General features: G+C 38.2%; 3 protein-coding genes and 1 long non-coding RNA gene across 7 annotated transcripts; 3 read left to right on the forward strand and 1 right to left on the reverse strand.

Annotated features, from left to right (window-relative positions):
* The first annotated feature begins 832 nt into the window (after positions 1 to 832).
* Positions 833 to 2,933, forward strand: LOC137732113 (uncharacterized). Of its 2 annotated transcripts, none has more exons than XM_068471407.1 (5): positions 833 to 1,186; positions 1,618 to 1,774; positions 2,064 to 2,114; positions 2,311 to 2,403; positions 2,517 to 2,933. In XM_068471407.1, exons 1-5 carry the CDS (start codon positions 1,077 to 1,079, stop codon positions 2,580 to 2,582), a joined length of 477 nt encoding a protein of 158 aa, XP_068327508.1. In that variant the 5' UTR covers positions 833 to 1,076; the 3' UTR covers positions 2,583 to 2,933. The 2 variants fall into 2 exon arrangements, with proteins under 2 accessions (XP_068327508.1, XP_068327507.1); XM_068471406.1 differs by having other exon boundaries at positions 2,531 to 2,929.
* A 559-nt stretch (positions 2,934 to 3,492) lies between these two features.
* LOC137732447 (uncharacterized) lies at positions 3,493 to 5,141 on the reverse strand. The gene is made up of 4 exons (XR_011068339.1): positions 4,972 to 5,141; positions 4,443 to 4,525; positions 4,197 to 4,361; positions 3,493 to 3,810 (listed from the first exon to the last, which is right to left on the reverse strand). It is a non-coding gene; the product is annotated as an uncharacterized lncRNA (long non-coding RNA).
* A 5,706-nt stretch (positions 5,142 to 10,847) lies between these two features.
* Positions 10,848 to 12,874, forward strand: LOC137732393 (uncharacterized protein At3g61260-like). The gene is made up of 3 exons (XM_068471700.1): positions 10,848 to 11,814; positions 11,934 to 12,015; positions 12,531 to 12,874. Exons 1-3 carry the CDS (start codon positions 11,006 to 11,008, stop codon positions 12,738 to 12,740), a joined length of 1,101 nt encoding a protein of 366 aa, XP_068327801.1. The 5' UTR covers positions 10,848 to 11,005; the 3' UTR covers positions 12,741 to 12,874.
* Positions 12,875 to 13,795: 921 nt separating this feature from the next.
* On the forward strand, positions 13,796 to 17,989 carry LOC137730904 (cyclin-dependent kinase G-2-like). Of its 3 annotated transcripts, none has more exons than XM_068469904.1 (7): positions 13,796 to 16,067; positions 16,548 to 16,683; positions 16,816 to 16,904; positions 17,101 to 17,212; positions 17,290 to 17,396; positions 17,486 to 17,628; positions 17,701 to 17,989. In XM_068469904.1, exons 1-6 carry the CDS (start codon positions 14,323 to 14,325, stop codon positions 17,583 to 17,585), a joined length of 2,289 nt encoding a protein of 762 aa, XP_068326005.1. In that variant the 5' UTR covers positions 13,796 to 14,322; the 3' UTR covers positions 17,586 to 17,628; positions 17,701 to 17,989. The 3 variants fall into 3 exon arrangements, 2 of the variants coding, with proteins under 2 accessions (XP_068326005.1, XP_068326004.1); XM_068469903.1 differs by having other exon boundaries at positions 13,796 to 14,092; positions 14,243 to 16,067; positions 17,486 to 17,989; XR_011068230.1 differs by lacking the exons at positions 17,486 to 17,628; positions 17,701 to 17,989 and having other exon boundaries at positions 16,995 to 17,212; positions 17,290 to 17,326.
* The last annotated feature ends 590 nt before the right edge of the window (positions 17,990 to 18,579 follow it).

Consider the following 18,579-nt stretch of genomic DNA (forward strand, 5'->3'; position numbering starts at 1 on the left):
AATTTGCCTTTTAGTTGGCTCATTCTAGTTTATACCACGTGATGGTGTTAAATATGAATAATCTTATGGAATTACGATATGATGAATGTGAATTTTTACAAAATATATTAGAATTTTTGTAAATTATATTAAATTTGAATTTGACTACACTATGATTTCAATGTTTTTAAAATTCTAATTGACAACATTTGATTCTGAAGTCTTTTAAAATTCTTTTAAATCTTAATTTGATTACACCTCAAATGATTGGAACCCAAATTTGTGGAACTTGTTTAGAGAAAAGTTTAGGAATTTTGTTCAAAAGTGAGACTTTTAAAAAATAACGTTAGTGTTAATTTATGTATCATCATTCTATAAAAACTAAAAAAATATGAAGAGTAATCATCCATTGGATAAGAATCAGGAAGGGAGCTGTATTATGACACATTGGGAATTGGGTATATTCTTCCCAAATGTTTCACCAACAAGGAAGCGTCTTCATTTAAAAACAAATAAATAAAAAATTATTTCTCACGAGTCAAGAAAAAGGCAAAGACAGCCGCGAGCTAGTGATTCAGTAATAAATAATGAATTACGAGATTTTTTTAAAATTAAAAACTGGAGATTTTGGGTTCAAAACCCGCCACTGGTCTGGGAGTCAGACTTGTGGCCAGGAAGGCTGAAATACCTGTGTCTTTCTGACTCCCGAAATAGATAAATAACCGTAACTTGCCATTAGTTGCCTTAAAAAATAAAAAATAAAAAATAAAAAAAATAAAAGGGGCAAAGACCGTTAGTTACATAGATACCAAAATAACGCCAGACAAGTCTGCTAGCTGCTTCATTAGCTTTCCAGAACGTCTTCTTCCTTTGTTTTCAATCAAAACGACGGCGCAACGGCCTAAAACTCCGTAGGTCGTTGTGGAATCAGTCGGTCCTCTGTCCTCCCTATTTATCACGTCACGCTCTCTCTCCCTCGTTCCCTCCTCCTCTCCTCCCGCGAATCAAACAATTAAAGATTTCAGATTTGGGGTTTTGATTTTACCTTTTAGAATATTTGCAGTCTCGTTCGAAGAATTATAAAGCAAAAAAGCGCGATGGTTGAGGCGGCGGCATCATCATCGTCCTCAATCTTCACCAACTACCCTCTCCTCTCTGCTCTCGTAGCTTTCTCCATTGCCCAATTCATCAAGGTCTTCACCTCCTGGTACTTTTCTCTCTCCTTTTTTACACAGTTATCCGAATTTGGATCCGACCCAATCCGTCAATTTTGGGTTCTTGTGGTGGTTCCGTGTCGCTGCATTGTCTTAGTCTTGATCGGATCTTTTCGATGTACCCAAAAGAAAGCTCTTGAATTGAATTCTACTGCCATAGATTTTGTTAATTGAAATTGTGGGTTTGCCCATATATTGGTTCTTGATTAGAAAAGCGTAATCTTTAATCAAAACATGCTTAAATGGTAAATTGATTCCTGTAAAATATTGGCGTTATTTTGATGTTACAATGGTAATTTGATTCATGTGAGATTGGTATGTGGAAATGAACCTCTGTATAGAAATGGGAAATTGCTTCTTTTCTTTTTGATTTTTGGTGTTTTTAGTTTATCCTAAGAGTTCTTAAACCTTGATAGATTTGCAGGTACAAGGAAAGAAGATGGGATTTCAAGCAACTTCTTGGATCCGGCGGAATGCCATCATCTCATTCTGCGACTGTTACTGCTATTGCTACAGCCGTTGGGTTCCAAGAAGGCATCGGTGGATCACTCTTTGCCATTGTATTGGTCTTAGCATGTGTGGTAAGATCCTTCACTTCTTTCTGCAGCATTTCGCAGATAGCAGGGATTTTCCATTTTTACTCATAATTTGTTGCACTTTTTTTCTAAATCTGAAGACCATTTGAGCTTGCATTGAATTTTGTATTCATCATTGGATAATGTGATCATTATGCTAGTTCAATACTCAATAAGACTGCACTGCAGCCAGCTGAAATGTGTACGCACATGGACTTAAAAAAATGCATTTTAGAAACAATGATAAAGATCACATGTCAATTGGAGATCTCTAATGTAGAAATTTGGGTGGCAGGTGATGTATGATGCCACCGGTGTAAGATTACACGCTGGACGCCAAGCTGAGGTTTGAAGTTTTGATATTTTTGTTTCTACTAGTTTTCTTTTAACACTTTGTCTAAGAATTAACTTCATCCGACACTTTGATGTTTGTATACCATGTTTTCATCGTGTTCTCATATAATTCAGCATCATGAGTATCCTATTCAAATTTTGGTTGACTTGGTTGTCTACGTATTAACATTGGATTTTGATACCTTCAGGTTTTGAATCAAATTGTGTATGAACTCCCTGCTGAACATCCTCTGGCTGAAAGCAGACCACTTCGAGAACTTCTCGGCCACACCCCTCTTCAGGTCTCTATATTGCTTTAGTTTCTTACCTTAAAATTGTTTAGTGGATAGTGTATCCATGAGTATAGGATACCAAAAACTTTGATGATAAGAAACGTCTTTTATGATGATTCTAGCTCCCGTTTGACAGGTTGTTGCTGGCGGTTTGCTTGGAATTGTCACAGCAAGCATGGGCTATGTGATTACTCTTACTATCAGTCATACAACATGATCCTGGCTGGTTTACATCCACATAGATAGTGATATTGTGGTATTATCTCCTAGAGCCACATCTGATATACCTTTGGATTGCGAATTGCAGATCCATCTTTATACGCGACACTTCCCAAAGTTGAAGACATAGGCCTTCTTATCTATAATAATTCAATTAGCATGTCTTCATTTTGTAAAAACACAACTGTTTGCAAGATGTAATTTGATTAAGTTTTTTTTTTTTTTTTCGTGACGAAACGATCTTGTTGAGACAATTTGTACCATGTTCGGTTTAACGAAAGATAACCATACTTTATCATCCAATTAAGTCCATTTTTACTTTTATCATGCTTGCGTCGCCAAAAGTTGCCACTCATCATCAATTCTATTGCTTCGAAAGCAAAATCTCCCCAAATGTCTCCATATCGACACTTGCACAATGCCATGCCTCGTTTGAGAGCCAAGGCAGCGATGTTCTGTAATCGCGTGCAAGTTCAAAATCCCCTCTCCCGTCGGTTAAAAAAGGAAACAGAAACAGTAAGCATGAACACAAACATCTGAGTAAGATTACAGATGAGGGACTTTCAAAGTTCCTGGTGGAGCTTCTGATTGTCCCTTCACCATTTTGATTCTATCATGTTGGAGTCTTTCTGAGTTGGGCCCTCTAAGATGCAGTCACAGAAACAAAATCATCACTCTCTTTGATTGAAACACACTCATGCCCCATTAACAACTGCCTTTCCTGAAAGGGCTCATGGTTAAGGCCTTCCAACCCATCAGACATACAAAACTTGAAGCTGAGATTTGTCATCAGATTTTTTTTATCTTCAATACTTCCCAAGATCTTTGCTCAAGGAATGGACGGCTCACAAGCTTCTGCAAGTCCTTTTCACCCTCATATTTACTCCAGCCAGCTTACGGACAGTACTTCCTGCGCCATCTGACGATATTACATCTGATATTCCTTTCCCTAGGCTTCCCATCCTTGATAAAAGATGCAGTCACAGAAACAAAATCATCACTCTCTTTGATTGAAACACACTCATGCCCCATTAACAACTACCTTTCCTGAAAGGGCTCATGGTTAAGGCCTTCCAACCCATCAGACATACAAAACTTGAAGCTGAGATTTTCAAGCTGCTTAAGTACGTAGTAACCTAATCAGTCCGCACTGCGAGAAGTGCGCGACAGAGACTGGGCTGACAACTTGCTCAAAATCTGATGACAAAGTTTAACCAGAATGAAACAGCTAAAATAGAAAATCCAAATTATATTCATACATTAAACAGTCTACTTACATGAATGTAAGAAACTTTTGCGCACGTGGACCTATCACCATCGTATTATACTATTTAAATAATTAGAATGTCTCCCATTAGCACTGGCGGATCCAGGAAATAATATTAGGGGGTTAGTAAGAATAGTGTGCGCAGCGCGCAATTTTTTTTTTTACACTAATGGCAGATCTAGGAAATAATATTAGGGGGGGTTAGTAAGAATAGTGTGCGCAAGTGCAAATTTTTTTTTACCAGAAATAACATGCATGTCGCCATTTCATCGAGTCTTGGTAGGCCTGAAGTCATTTGGAAAGGCATATTGCACACCTGTTAATGTATGCAAGGGGCAGCACCTATCCATGGACATTCACCGAGTCTTGGTAGGCCTGATGTCAGTTAGAGGGAAGTGCAATATAAGAACCTTCTCCATAATTCTACTGGTGGTTGAGGCCTCTGGATCTCCTCTGCCAGGCCATCCAATTTGCGAAACACCTAATAATACACAAGTTCAAATGAAGAGTGAATTTCTCCAAATAACTCCTATAATTATATCTTCCAAACATGAAAACCAACCTCCATGGATCGATTGTTGATGAAATGCGCCCGTGGATGATTTGAGAAAGCTTTGCTCTTCTCCACAACCGAACATTTGACCCCTGCAAATTGATGCAATGCATGATCATGTCTCAACTGAGCAAGAAGTAGTACATTTCATGAGATAAAATTACTTGCAAGAGAAAAGAAAAGTTAATAACTTGGGACAATAAGTTTCTGATTAAGGCCTTAATCTACCTTAACACATGCACAATCACATTCTACGAAACCTCAGCTCAAACATCATTCCATCACAGAAAATGCAAGCATGAATTCCACTTCAAAATAGTACTAGCACAATATACACACCGAAAAATTGAAGAAATCGAACTTACTGCTCCCCTTACACACAATTCCATTTCAAGTATTGACTCCTTAAGAAAAATAACAAACTATCTTTAAAGGTGAAAATTTTCTAAATTTTCCTGCTTCCATCCCATACTTTCTAGGCAACCAAACAAGGCCTGAGGACTGGAGAAAAAAATAAAGTTGGGTTAGAAGAACTTACCTAGTTTTGTTAGAAGTAGGGACAGAACGAGACCCACAGGCTCTGCACCGACGACCAGAACGGGAAGCACCGAATCGTCGCCATTGTTGAAGATCTTAGAGTCTGATAAGGCTCTTTTGTGCGTGTGGCCAAAAGGGTATGCTTGGATTCTGGCATTGGCTTTGTGTAGGCCGCTATGTTAAAATGCTTGAAATAAACATGTTGGAATAATGGTAGGCTAGTCAATTTTCTTGTTCAAAGTTAGGCAAGTTAGGTTAGTCAAGCAAGTTAGGTAAGTTAGGCAAAATTAGACTTATGTTCTTTTTCTTCCCTATATATATGTTTCATCTTGTAATTGTTTCAATCAAGCAAATATACAAAGCCATCTTCAACACTTCTCTCTCATGGCTTAAACTCTAGAACCCATGAAACCTTAGCAGGTTCATATTTTATCATGGTATCAGAGCACCGTTTCTGGTGACTCTGAATACCCCACCTATCTTCAACGCTTCCGCACCACAACCAACAACATCGTCATCATGAGTGATTCAGGAACCAACACAAAACCATTAGAGATGGCTACTGATCTCTCGAACCCGTTTTTATTACACCCCTCTGATCAACCTGGGAACATCTTGGTAGAGCATTGGTTGTAAAGTCTCTTGAAATTTCGAGTATGCTCTGTGGTTGCAGTTTTGACTGATCTTCCACATCAGAAAAGATTTCTTGAGATTATTGCTGGTGCAATCTTCCACGAGGTCAACCATTCTAGGCATGGCCTCTCATTCAAAATGGGAAAGTCCCAACCACCCGCTCTATCTCCACCACTCGGATCAACCTGGTGCAATCCTCGTACCACAACCATTGGTGGAAGACAACTACAACACATGGGTTTAATCCATGAGTATGGCCTTAACGGTCAAGAACAAACTTGGTTTTGTTGACGGGACGTCAACAAACCAAGTGAGGATAATTTTGAGGAACTGCAGCAATGGAATCGCTGCAACAACTTTGTCACAACTACAACACATGGGTTTAATCCATGAGTATGGCCTTAACGGTCAAGAACAAACTTGGTTTTGTTGACGGGACGTCAACAAACCAAGTGAGGATAATTTTGAGGAACTGCAGCAATGGAATCGCTGCAACAACTTTGTCAAGACATGGCTACTAGGCTTCATGACAAAGGAAATTTCAGGGAGTGTCATCAACTACAAGGATGCTCGACAAATGTGGACCGATCTGCAGGAGAGGTTCTCACTTGTGAATATAGTTCAGCTGTTCCATGTTGAGAACGAGATTCATGATTGCGTCCAAAACAATATGAGTGTAAGTTCTTACTTCACTAAACTTAAAAGTTTATGTGATGACGTGATACTTACAGGTAACAATTTGAGAGAAATTGAAGAGACTAAACTCTTCCTTTCCCAACATTTTAAACTAAAGGATTTGGGAAAACTCAAATACTTTTTGGGGATAGAAGTTGCAAGATCTAAACAAGGGATTGCCTTGTGCCAACGCAAATATGCGTTGGAAATACTAGAAGATGCAAACCTGTCCCTTACACAAACTGATGGGACGCTCCTACATGATCCTTCTTCATACAGGCGACTCGTAGGGAGGCTGATTTACTTAACCATCACGCGACCTGACCTGACTTATGTGGTTAATTCATAGACAAGCCACGACAACCACACCTTGAAGCGGTGCAAACAGCTTACATACGGACCTCGAATCAACCTGCAGACTTGTTCACCAAACCACTAAGCTCGGCACAATTTGAGATCTTAATTAGCAAGTTGGGTGTCATCGACATTCACACTCCAACTTGAGGGGGAGTTAAAATGCTTGAAATAAACATGTTGGAATAATGGTAGGCTAGTCAATTTTCTTGTTCAAAGTTAGGCAAGTTAGGTTAGTCAAGCAAGTTAGGTAAGTTAGGCAAAATTAGGCTTATGTTCTTTTTCTTCCCTATATATATGTTTCATCTTGTAATTGTTTCAATCAAGCAAATATACAAAGCCATCTTCAACACTTCTCTCTCATGGCTTAAACTCTAGAACCCATGAAACCTTAGCAGGTTCATATTTTATCACGCTAAACCTCCTGAAAACCGCCACATCTCAGAAGCTGAAACGAAGTTCGGACTTCAGAGCATCGCCATTGAGTATCGAACGAGAGAGCGTGAGGCAGTGGCAGAGCTTCTGATTTCAACAAGCGGCTCAGATTTGTTTTCAAGTAAATAAGCTAAACCAAATAATCAGCAGCTTAGCAAACCCCAAATACTCAGCAGCTCAGCTCGGGGAAAATCTGGTAGCGCGCAGGGGAATTTTCTGGTGGGTGTACAGATGTTTTAATGAATTAAATCTAATCCGTTATTTTTGTTGACTGATCAACCAAGGGCTGAGATGATTTTGACCCGGGTTATGCTTAGCCCATACACAAGAAAAGACTAGAGGCTCGTTTGGTTGTCTTTTTAAAATGACTGAAAACGCTTTTAGATAAAATATTTTTGGGTTTCAAAAACACTTAAAGTGCTTTCTTCCAGAAAACACTTTTAAGTGCTTTTCTAAGATTTACTTGCATATTTATTAATAATTGGTTCTAAAAACATTTTCACTAAAAGTGCTTTCAGTTATTTCAAAAGTATAACGAGTTCTAGCTATCCAACAGACTCTGGGTTTTGAGAATTGGATTGGATATTTTGGGCTTCGGTTTGGTTTAAAATATTTGGTCTTAGGCCCATTACATGGTAAATTGCACATAAAATGGGGCCCACTCAAATTGCTTATGGATATTTGATTTCGTAAGCGTTAGCAAACGAAATCAAACTGTATCAAAATAATTTAGATTTTTTTTTTTTTTTTTTGAGAAACTGAAAATGCATTATACAGCCAGGAAAACTAATAATCAAAATAAAATTAGTGCACATTCAGATAAAGAGAACGTGTTATAATTTAATAATATGTCACGTTACTTGTAAATATGATGTACATGTCATGTTATTAGAATACAGTAACTTCTCGTTTGCCAAAATATTCGCTTCGGCAATATTTTAGCATACTTTTTGTTATTGTTAATTATATATTAATCTTTACCTGCAACGGAGTGATGAGCTACAAAATAAAAGTGAAAGCATACATGAACAAGATTAACCGAACTGCCAGGGCAAAAACTGACAAATTAACAAAGTGTGGGGTGTGGAATTTAATAAGAATCTCACTAAATATGTATAGCAATATAAAATTGCATTTACCAAATTGAACCCCATGTGATTCACTGGAACTACCAAATTGACACTGCCCACTTTTCCACTGTCTGGAAAAATTTATAACTCGTTTGAATAATTGAAAGCGTTTTTTTAAAATGAATATTTTCAAAATTAATATTGATGAAGAAGTTAATTATGAAAAATATTTGAAATGCTTTCTAAAAATGATTTTGAAACCTGAAAACATTTTATATAAAAATGAATTCAATCGTTTTAAAAGCACTTTACACACGAGTTCGTACTAATCCAACAAAAGCATGACTGTATTGGCATTCAGTAGCCAAACGACATCGTACATGACGCCCATTCAATCATTTATTAACCAATTGCAGCTTATTTGTTCCCACCCTGACCTTGCGCAGAAAATTCACGTGAAAATGCCCAGTCCCCCACTTTTTCTGGCAATTATCAATCCCACCCCCGACATTGCATCAGATGAGAACTGACACTCTTCTCCATCCTCACCGTCCACGTGTCCTCAACCCAACACGTTCACATAGAGAAATTTTCTTATGTACTACATGACAGTCGCGTATTAGACGAGCAGTACATTTTTTTACACGTAATAACTTTTTATTGGATGGTATCCACATTAAGATTAAATATTAGTTGCATGAGAGAATCAATCTCTCTTTACTAGAGATAACTTTTTGTGATACAATAATATCATACGAAGAGAAACTTATATATAATACTGAATTATTAGTACGTTATACTATAATATAAGTATACAAGTGTCATGAGAGTCCTTAATTTTTCAATGTACACAAGACGCCGTCACTAATTGTACTTCACTCAAATTATGAGATTTGGCAACAATACTTTGTATTTTAACACTGTTACCGTTTGACGGTCATATATGTTATAATGACATTCAGTGAGAATATTTTTTTTAAAATCAAATAGTGATTATACTAAATAATGTGGTTAGCCTCGTATACCCATAAAACCTTAAATGGAATGGAGTAGTGATAGCACACACTCATTTTTACTTATCACAAACCCCTCTCGATTTTTTAGTCGTCAAATCGAACCAATTGAAGAAGATCAATGATAGAAGATTAACAAGGGTGTGTGCAAGGTAAAAATAAGTGCATGACCAACATTTTTCAATGAAAAGATGGCGTGTTCTTAATACGCAATAAAAGATGTATAGTGGGACCAATGTGGTTTACATACCATCCAGAGTTCGAAAAATATATATGTGAAGCCTTTCGAGGACATTTCAAATGCTTGGTATGAGTCCATTTTATGCCACATCAAGTATTTGATGTAATGTTTGCTAGGTATCTCGGCAGCAGCACTCAGCAAGTTGCGTTGAGAGCACTTTACAAATTTTTTCGATAGCACTTATTATATTGCTTCAGTATATGTCAATACTTATAATGTGTAATAAAGTTCGGCTGACAACAATAAACCCATCAAATAAATTGGCACACTCCACACTCTATTTCTATTAAAAAAAAACTTAAAAACTTTTAACACTAAAATCTCTCAATGTTCGAATTCTAAACGCGACATTATTAATACAACACAAATATTTCCACAGTCAGCTAGTTACCGTTTAAAAGGTCTGAAAGGACAACCGTATTTCAAAACCTTTTCACTGTCTGGGGAGCAGCAGTTACAATATTTTCCTGTGGGCTTTTACTGTAACTCTGGCCAATATTCCTCTTGTGTGTGTGGTGACGACGGTAAAGGTTAATTGTTAAAGTTGGAGCTTTTTACTAACTTGGCAGTTTTCTCGGTAAAAATACAGTCCACAAATTCCCAGGTAAATTCGTTTTCTAATAAGTCCATTTCTTACAGTTACCGCCATGCATTTCTTTTAAGTATTTTAATGGCAGAATGGATCTGAACTTTCATTTCTAAATTCTGCAGTCACAAAATTCCACGCGTAAAAGGTAATATTATTCTCAGTCACAGGACAAAGGTTTCCTCTTAAAAAATTCACAAAATCAACGGATTCGTACCATTTAAATTTAATACAACAGTTGAAATTTTTATAACTTTTAAAATGTGTCACTGTTTATAACTGTTTGATCAAATTTCACTGGCATGATCCTTTAATTTGGTAAATTATGAGGAAATGATCCCTTTCCCTCTGCAAAACCCATCTCTCAATCGTTGCGCTGCTGAGTGAACCTAAATTCTCTGTAGGGAATTTTTTATGAACAGGTTATCTGCATTAAAAATTTGACCCTTCAGGTTAATTGGGGTTTAAAGGTTTAATCTTTAGAGGTTAGTTGGCGTTTTTGGATAAATCCCAGATGGGCCCCTGGTCCATTGCTGCAGTTTTGGAAGTTTCAGATATTATTTTTTCTTCTGGGTTTTTGCCTAGTTTAATTGGTTTTTGTTTCACATAATTAATTTTTTGTCTATTTGCATTGTAGCTGCTACTTAGTGGGTAGGAAGATTATTAGTAGGTGTCTGCATCTCATGTGCTCTAAGCATGTTACTGAAGAAATCTATGTATTTATGTATGGTTCTGTCAAGCTGCATAATTCCTAGTTGTTTTTGTTACTGTGGTGAGATATTTGGACTGGTTTTTGCCTCCCAGATCTGTTTTAGTATTAAGTTAGACAAGTTAATCAAGAAAGATAGAATCTTTAGCCTTATTGGTTTTGCTTAGAATTTGCTCTGTGCAATTGCAGACAGCAAAAAAAGCAGGTTTTTCAACTTGGGTGAGTGGATACTGGGGAATGGAGTTCTAGTTTAGACTCGAGAGAGAGAGAGAGAGAGAGAGAGAGAGAGAGAGAGAGAGATTTGTGAATTTTGAGGAAGATGAGATCCATAGAGGATAAGGAGATTTCTGGGGGTAGTGGTATAAATTTTGAGTTTCAGAAAGCAAATGGAGCTAGCAGGACACCCCATCACAGAACAGCTTTAGGCAAACCAACACCTTCCAAATGGGATGATGCACAAAAATGGCTGGTGGGATTGTCCAGAGGAGCAGAAAAAAACCAGTCCAAAACAAAACCCAGAAATTCCAATGCTGATGACTTGAGACTCATAGCTCCTGTGCCACAGAAGGAGCAGGACTATTCGGATGGAGAAGAAGAACATCACCAACAACAAGAAGAAAATGGCTTTCCTGGGTCAGCTATGGCGAATCAGTGCGATGTGGAGACGAAGAAAGTGGATTGTGATGATTCAGTGTGGAGAAGCAGCAACAAATCTATGGAGAACTCGACAGCGGCTATGAGATCTATATGTTTAAGGGACATGGGGACAGAAATGACCCCTATTGCAAGCCAGGAGCCTTCAAGAACTACCACCCCTATCCGGGCCACAACCCCGGTGGCGCGCAGCCCTATATCTTCGGGGTCATCCACGCCGGTGAGGCCATGTCAGCATGGGATGCAAGGCACTCATCAGGGGTATCAAACATCCACTGATGGGGGTAGAAGTAGTCATGATCAGGCCAGTTCTTGTGGGAGAGGGAGCGGCGCAGCGAAACGGTATGTAGAAGAATCGAATGCTTGCAGGAACATGGCTGAGAATCCGAGTTCAGATCAAGGTACAAAACTGAGTCCCTTGGAAACAAGGGCAATTGCTTGGGATGAAGCAGAACGTGCCAAATATATGGCAAGGTGAGTTGCTGATATTCTGTTTTGTTTTTGCTGGTTAATTGTAGCAAGTTGCAGCTAGTTTGAGTATTTTCAACGCCAATGTTGGGACTTATTGGGGCAATTGTTTATTGGATTTGTAGGTACAAGCGTGAAGAGGTGAGAATACAGGCCTGGGAAAATCATGAGAAGAGGAAAGCCGAGATGGAAATGCGAAAAATGGAGGTACTCATTCTTTAGATTCTGCCCAGATTTTTGTTTTTCTCTCTGAAAATTTCTGTTTGTTCTACTTGTTTAGATCCTAGATTGAAATTGTGAGTTGGTCATTTTGTTTGCTATACATTACATATTTGTTGGTACCTAGTACTAGGAGCCAAATGTTCAGCTTCTCACCTCAGTCCAGAAAGAACTAGCATCAGCTCAGTTTTCTTTTCATGAAAAAGAACAATGCAGATCCAAATCAGTGACATTGGTTTCGCATTTGCTTAGTTATTCTCCATCATTACAACGAAAAACTGCCCTTAGCGTGAACCCCTTTTCCCCGCTCGCTTCGTTGATGAATGTAAGCACCTGTGTGATCAACATCTACATTAACATCTTCAAGTACTAGTACAGCATTAACGGAAAATTGCCCCGCTAACTTGAGAGTGAGCTTAATGGTCATAATAAACACGGTTAACCATGTACCAATTCCTACTGAAATGCAGCTTTCTGACTTGTTATTTCCGGTGTGCTACCAGGTGAAAGCGGAGAGAATGAAAACTCGGGGTCAAGAAAAGTTAACGAATAAACTCGCAGCAACAAGAAGAATTGCCGAAGAAAAGAGGGCGAACGCTGAGGCCAAGCTCAATGAAAAGGCTTTGAGGACTTCAGAAAAGGCAGATTACATAAGGAGGACTGGTCACTTGCCCTCTACTTTCTCTTTCAAGCTGCCCTCTCTTTGCTGGTAGCATTATCTTCAGTACATGTAACATCTACGATTTCTTTCTTTTTCTTCTTTCCTGTCACTTGTTGAATATGTAATCTGAACCCTGTAGAATTTTATCATATTTATTTATTTTTCTTAAAATAATTTGGGACTCCCTAATACACCAATATCAATTTTTTCTACAATTATTTTATTTTTTTGGTTTGCAACCTTCCGTTCCACTTAGTGAGACAAGACGTTTTTGTTGTTTGTATGCCTATGGGGGGTGTCTGTGTTTGGTATCGTCAAATCAATCTTGTGCTATTAAGTACATGATTACTAATCCGTAATCGAATGAGAAGGAGCAGGATTGAGTATGAATTTAACTAAAGAGTTATTTGACACGCCGGTAGACTTGAAATATAATGAAAGAAAGAAATATAGACAAGCTCACACTATCTGGCACCATGCCAACTGTTTAACAAAGTAACATTTTCTTGTAACAAAATAAGCAATTTTCTCATCAACGAAAGATGGTAAATTCATATAGAAATCTAACTTATGTTAGAAGCGAAAATTGCGAACTTTAAATTCCCTTTTAACCAAAACAAGAAAATTTTCATTTGGGGTAAAGTTAAAAATGAAATAGTTACGAAATTGCATGAAGAGGAGAAAAATAGAAGATAGTGAAACCCAACATTTGGTCTGTGAGAGATTTATATTGACAACAAACTCATGACATTTCTAATCACGTGACGAGAGAAGTATGAAAAGTAATCATGTGACGAAAGAGATATGAAAAGGCAACAGTAAAATTATTATAAACAAAATGTTTAAAAAAAAACATTTCGTAGAGAATTTGATACTAATAATTGGTAAATATAATGATTTATAAGAAAGATGATCAAACAATTACACTAAAAACTTAGCCGAAGATAGAAAATCTTTTGATAGGGCAAAATAGTTGGTAGTTTCTTCTTGGTAAAAAATATCTGATGCTGAACAAAAATATTACCGGGAGGCGGGAGTCAACCGGTATTTTGCCAATTGAATAAATAATTAAAAACAAAAAAATAAAATAAAAGCAGGAAAATAAAGTTGGCGAAGCCAAAAGCCCAATCCGATCTGAAGCACCCGCGTCCGCACTCATTTCCGTCTCCAGTCTCCTCCGTCTTCCTTCGAGGGCTTTCCTTTCACTTACAATCGGCGCTCGCCGTCTCTCTCTCTCTTTGAAACTGTATCAATCAATTCTTTTCAAACCCTAACTCCCCCAATTGCACCTATATTTATCAATTTCTTAGCTTCCTATTCTTTTCTTGTTCAATTTCTTAGGGTTTCGTTTCGAAATTGGATAATCTCCTTGGCTGCATAGCTCGTGAATTGAATAAGTAACTGGTACTGTTTTCTGCTCTATTGTTTAAATTTCGTTTTGTTTTTGGGTCCGAGTCCGTTCGGACTTAGGGTTCGTATTCAATTTCTTCGAATTTTGTGATTTTTCATTTCAAATACTGGGGAAGTGATTGGTCTGATTTTGTGGGGGTTTAGGGTTAGGGTTTATAGCTGACTTGAATTGGGATAAGGGTTCCCTATTCCGTGGTGCTTTAGAGCTTTGGATATAGAGATTTATGGCTGCTGGAAGACATGGGGGTTATCGTGAAAATGAATTCAGGGAACGAGAGTCCAGTTTTGAGTTGCCAAGGAAGGATTTTGCTACGGCCAAGGAGGACTATGAACGGATTAGGAACGGAAATCCTGATGTTGAAAGGAGTCAAGTTAGGGATTTGAGAGATAAAATTAGGGTTAGGCAGAAGGATTCAAAGGAGGGGAATGGTGCTAATGGTGGGTATCGCGCCTCTTCGAGTAGGAGTGATTCAAGCAATAGCAGTGGGCGGGTTGTGAGCCGTGGGCCCAAGCCTTGTGGATTTTCTCTTAGGGCATCGGACAGGGAACCTGGTGAATTGTCGAGTGAGAGTGGGTCTGACGATGCTATTGAATCTGCAGCGCAGATCAAAGAAAATATAGTTCCAAAAGTGGTGGAGAATGGAGCTCAGTCTCCGAAAGAGAAGAAAAGGAAGTTTTCGCCAATTGTCTGGGATAGAGATGACCAAGGAGTGAGTAATCCATCAAAAAATAGGATTACCACAGTGGCAGCAGCACTTCCTCCACAACCTCCATTGTCTAGGTTACATCATCAGTCTCCCAATGTTATTTCAGATAACAGCGTACAAATATCTTCAGCTAAAATTGATCAAGTCGAGAATTTACAATCTTCCTCACCAGTTAAGGCACCGGTGGGATCTGGGTCTGTTAGCAATGGTGTTTCTGAATCTCCATTGGGGATATCTTCACCAAATCAGAAATCGGGTGATGATCATGGTGATGATCATGAAGCTGAGCAGCTAGGAGATGAAGAATGTGTTCCCACCCGGAATATATCATCTTCAAGATGGGCAGCAGGAAATAATTCACCTGGGGATGAAGGTGAAATTCTAGAGAACAAGGAAATGCCTAAAAGGAGGAAGAAAATACCTCTGGTAGGGTCAGTGGAAGATAGAGTACAGAATAATTCATTAACCCCTGAGTCAGGGGAGCTTAAGAGAGATGAGTCTGAACGAGCAAGAGGGCAGTCATCTGAATCTGATGAAGGAGATGCCCATACAAGGTCTTCCAGTAGGGATGTTTACCAAGATAATGATTCAGAGAGGGATGACTATATGGATACTGACAAGGATCTTGGTAATAATGATTCTAGTGTTAGTCAGTCAGAAGCAGATTCAGATGATGACAATAACTCTCGTGAGACAGCTGAACCTGCAGCCCCTCCACAAAGAAGCGTAAACATGCTTCAGGGTTGTAGAAGTGTTGATGAGTTTGAGAGACTAAACAAGATAGATGAAGGCACTTATGGTGTTGTGTACAGAGCTATGGATAAGAAAACTAAAGAAATTGTGGCCTTGAAGAAGGTAAAGATGGAGAAGGAAAGAGAAGGTTTTCCATTGACTTCTCTTAGGGAAATAAACATTCTTCTTTCGCTTCATCACCCATCAATTGTCGATGTGAAGGAAGTGGTGGTGGGGAGTAACCTTGATAGTATTTTTATGGTGATGGAATACATGGAACATGATCTTAAAGCACTCATGGAGACAAAGAAGCAGCCATTCAGTCAGAGTGAAGTTAAATGCCTTATGCTCCAGTTATTGGCAGGTGTGAAATATCTCCATGATAATTGGGTGCTTCATCGAGATTTGAAGACATCAAACTTGCTTATGAATAACCAGGGTGAGTTGAAAATATGTGACTTTGGGTTGGCTCGTCAGTATGGGAGTCCTTTAAAACCATATACTCATTTGGTGGTTACTCTTTGGTACAGGTGAGCTGCAACTGCCCATTGCTCGTTATTTTATTTTTCATTTCATCCTTAGGTGTTTTGTGCTATTCGGTTTAACCTATTACTTCATCTTTGATTTTTTTTAATTGGTTGACGACTTCCACTTTGATTTTCAAGATTGACTTATCGTTTCACGATTTTTTTTTTCACTGTTATTGGATTCAGTTCTTTTATTCCCAAGTAATTTGTCTGTTCAATTAGCTTTGTATTCTTGGTATCTCTCCTTGTATTTCAAGGTTGATTCCAACTCAGCGTATGTTAGTCATGATGGGTTTAATGTGATAAAAACCATTGATCTAACTGGTCCTGTTTTCCACAATTGTCTTTCCTCTTATTTTTATTTGTTATGTGTGGGTTATTGTTTGCCTTTTGCCTGTGTGCTTGTGCATGTGTATGTTGTACGTAGATCCATGCTTCCGTATACCCTCGGATGTTTTAGTCATTGATGCTCTTTCAATGCAGGGCACCGGAACTTCTGTTGGGAGCGAAGGAATATTCAACAGCTATTGATATGTGGTCACTTGGTTGTATCATGGCTGAACTATTATCAAAGGAGCCACTTTTCAATGGGAAAACTGAATTTGATCAACTTGACAAGGTAAGTTAATTTTATTTGACGTGCTTGATGTTTGATTACGCTCTCTCTCACTCATATACTGGTGGATTTAGTTACTTTATTTTTATATAATCACTGCATTTCTCAAAAAAATAAAAATTATAATAACTGCAGATTTTTAAAATCCTTGGCACACCAAATGAGACAATCTGGCCCGGCTATTCCAAGCTTCCTGGAGTGAAGGTCAACTTTGTTAAGCACCCGTAAGTATGAATATATTCATGAACTGATACCCAATTTTTTTTTTTTATGATGACATCTTGGTGTTCTTATTCTTGCCACTGTTTTCCCAGGCTTCCAGGTTTGGGTGATTCTGATCTGGCTATCTGGCCTCCATTGGTGATGCTTTCAGTTCTAAGATTTTCATTTATGCATTAACTTCTGACCTGTTTCTTTCAGGTATAATCTTTTGCGCAAGAAGTTCCCAGCTACGGCATTTACTGGATCTCCAGTACTTTCTGATGCTGGGTTTAATTTGTTGAACAGACTTCTAACTTATGATCCTGAGGAGGTAAGTCTACTACCTAGAATTGCCTTATTTGGGTATTATTGGTATAGTTACTTATACATGTACTGTATTTTATACAGAGAATTACAGCTGGAGATGCTCTGAATCATGAATGGTTCCGTGAAGTTCCTCTTCCTACAACAAAGGAGTTCATGCCTACCTTTCCTGCTCAACATGCTCAGGACAGGTACCTTGATCTATCTAATGCTACAAACAAGTCCCACATGCACTTGGGACTTGATTTCCTACATTTAACAAAATTCATGTTGTAAATAGGCGCACGCGGAGAGTTTTAAAGAGTCCAGATCCTTTGGAAGAGCAACGTAGAAAGGAGTTACAGCAAGGGCAAATAGGAACTGGTGGTGTGTTTGGCTAGTAGAAATGAATCGGTGATCAGCGCCCTATTGGATATGGCTGAGGTGAGAGACATGCTTTGAACGGAAGTTGCAAACATTCTATGTCAGACGATCATTTGTGCTGTTTTTTAGCAGGCATTTCTTCATGATTTGGTTGGAGAATGTATTATTGTATGCCTTCCCTGTCAACCAAGATTTGTTGCAGGTTAAGTTTGCCTTTCATCTTTGGTCATCATATGGGACATTGCTTTCATTGCAAGGTGTGGCATAATTGCCTTTTCTTTAAAGAGAATCAGTTTCAACTGAAACTTGTGTATGTAACGTATTTTCGTTGGTACATTGTAAACAGCTCTCTTTTGCTTTTCAATATTTGCACTGCCAGTTATATTAGGACATATTTAATATTCACGTTGTGTTTGCAAGAGGTGGTTGGTGTAAAGTGGAGGGGCGTTCTTTGCTTTTCCTTGATGAAGAGTTTGTCCGTTACCATATTATTTTTAAAGGTAATATGTTAATCTCTGATATATGTGGAATGTTCTGGGGGATGAAGATTTTAAGCCATACGGGGATTATTTGATTTTAATATAGACAATGTATCCGTTTTAAAACATTTGTTCGAGAGTGAAGATATGTCTTTTCAGTAGCTTCTTGAATGTTAAAGCCCTTAAAAGATGTATAAAATTCATTGCTGCACCTGACTGGTTACATGGTAATTTTATCTTTCTGATTGATGTGCACGAGAACTGTAACTATTTCCATTCTCTTTCGTGCTGGGTAGGAGCCGAGTTTTTCAGATATCAACTTTATTGCTTGCTTAGCGTAGTTCTTCTATTTGCAAATTTTCAGTGAGTTCATAGCAAATTGAGTCTATTCTATGGTTACCCTGTGTTGGTTTAGTGGCTCATTCTTTATTACTTAAGTGGCCTTCTTAGAGTCATTTTTGGTATTTTGACCTCCACCAGTACCCGTGAACATGAAAAATGATTCACTTTGTCCAATTATTCCCTTTTTTGC

This window comes from Pyrus communis, chromosome 4 (assembly GCF_963583255.1).
Source record: "Pyrus communis chromosome 4, drPyrComm1.1, whole genome shotgun sequence".
Lineage (NCBI taxonomy): Eukaryota > Viridiplantae > Streptophyta > Magnoliopsida > Rosales > Rosaceae > Pyrus > Pyrus communis.

Bases quoted from the DNA above. Each gene is read 5' to 3' on its own strand.
- LOC137732113 (XM_068471406.1), top strand. From the start codon at position 1,077: ATGGTTGAGGCGGCGGCATCATCATCGTCCTCAATCTTCACCAACTAC. The intron at 1,187-1,617 runs GTACTTTTCTCT...ATAGATTTGCAG, and splicing joins ATCAAGGTCTTCACCTCCTG to GTACAAGGAAAGAAGATGGG. The intron at 2,115-2,310 runs GTTTGAAGTTTT...TGATACCTTCAG, and splicing joins ACGCTGGACGCCAAGCTGAG to GTTTTGAATCAAATTGTGTA.
- LOC137732393 (XM_068471700.1), top strand. From the start codon at position 11,006: ATGAGATCCATAGAGGATAAGGAGATTTCTGGGGGTAGTGGTATAAAT. The intron at 11,815-11,933 runs GTGAGTTGCTGA...TTGGATTTGTAG, and splicing joins CGTGCCAAATATATGGCAAG to GTACAAGCGTGAAGAGGTGA. The intron at 12,016-12,530 runs GTACTCATTCTT...GTGTGCTACCAG, and splicing joins TGGAAATGCGAAAAATGGAG to GTGAAAGCGGAGAGAATGAA.
- LOC137730904 (XM_068469904.1), top strand. From the start codon at position 14,323: ATGGCTGCTGGAAGACATGGGGGTTATCGTGAAAATGAATTCAGGGAA. The intron at 17,213-17,289 runs GTAAGTCTACTA...TATTTTATACAG, and splicing joins TAACTTATGATCCTGAGGAG to AGAATTACAGCTGGAGATGC. The intron at 17,397-17,485 runs GTACCTTGATCT...TGTTGTAAATAG, and splicing joins GCTCAACATGCTCAGGACAG to GCGCACGCGGAGAGTTTTAA.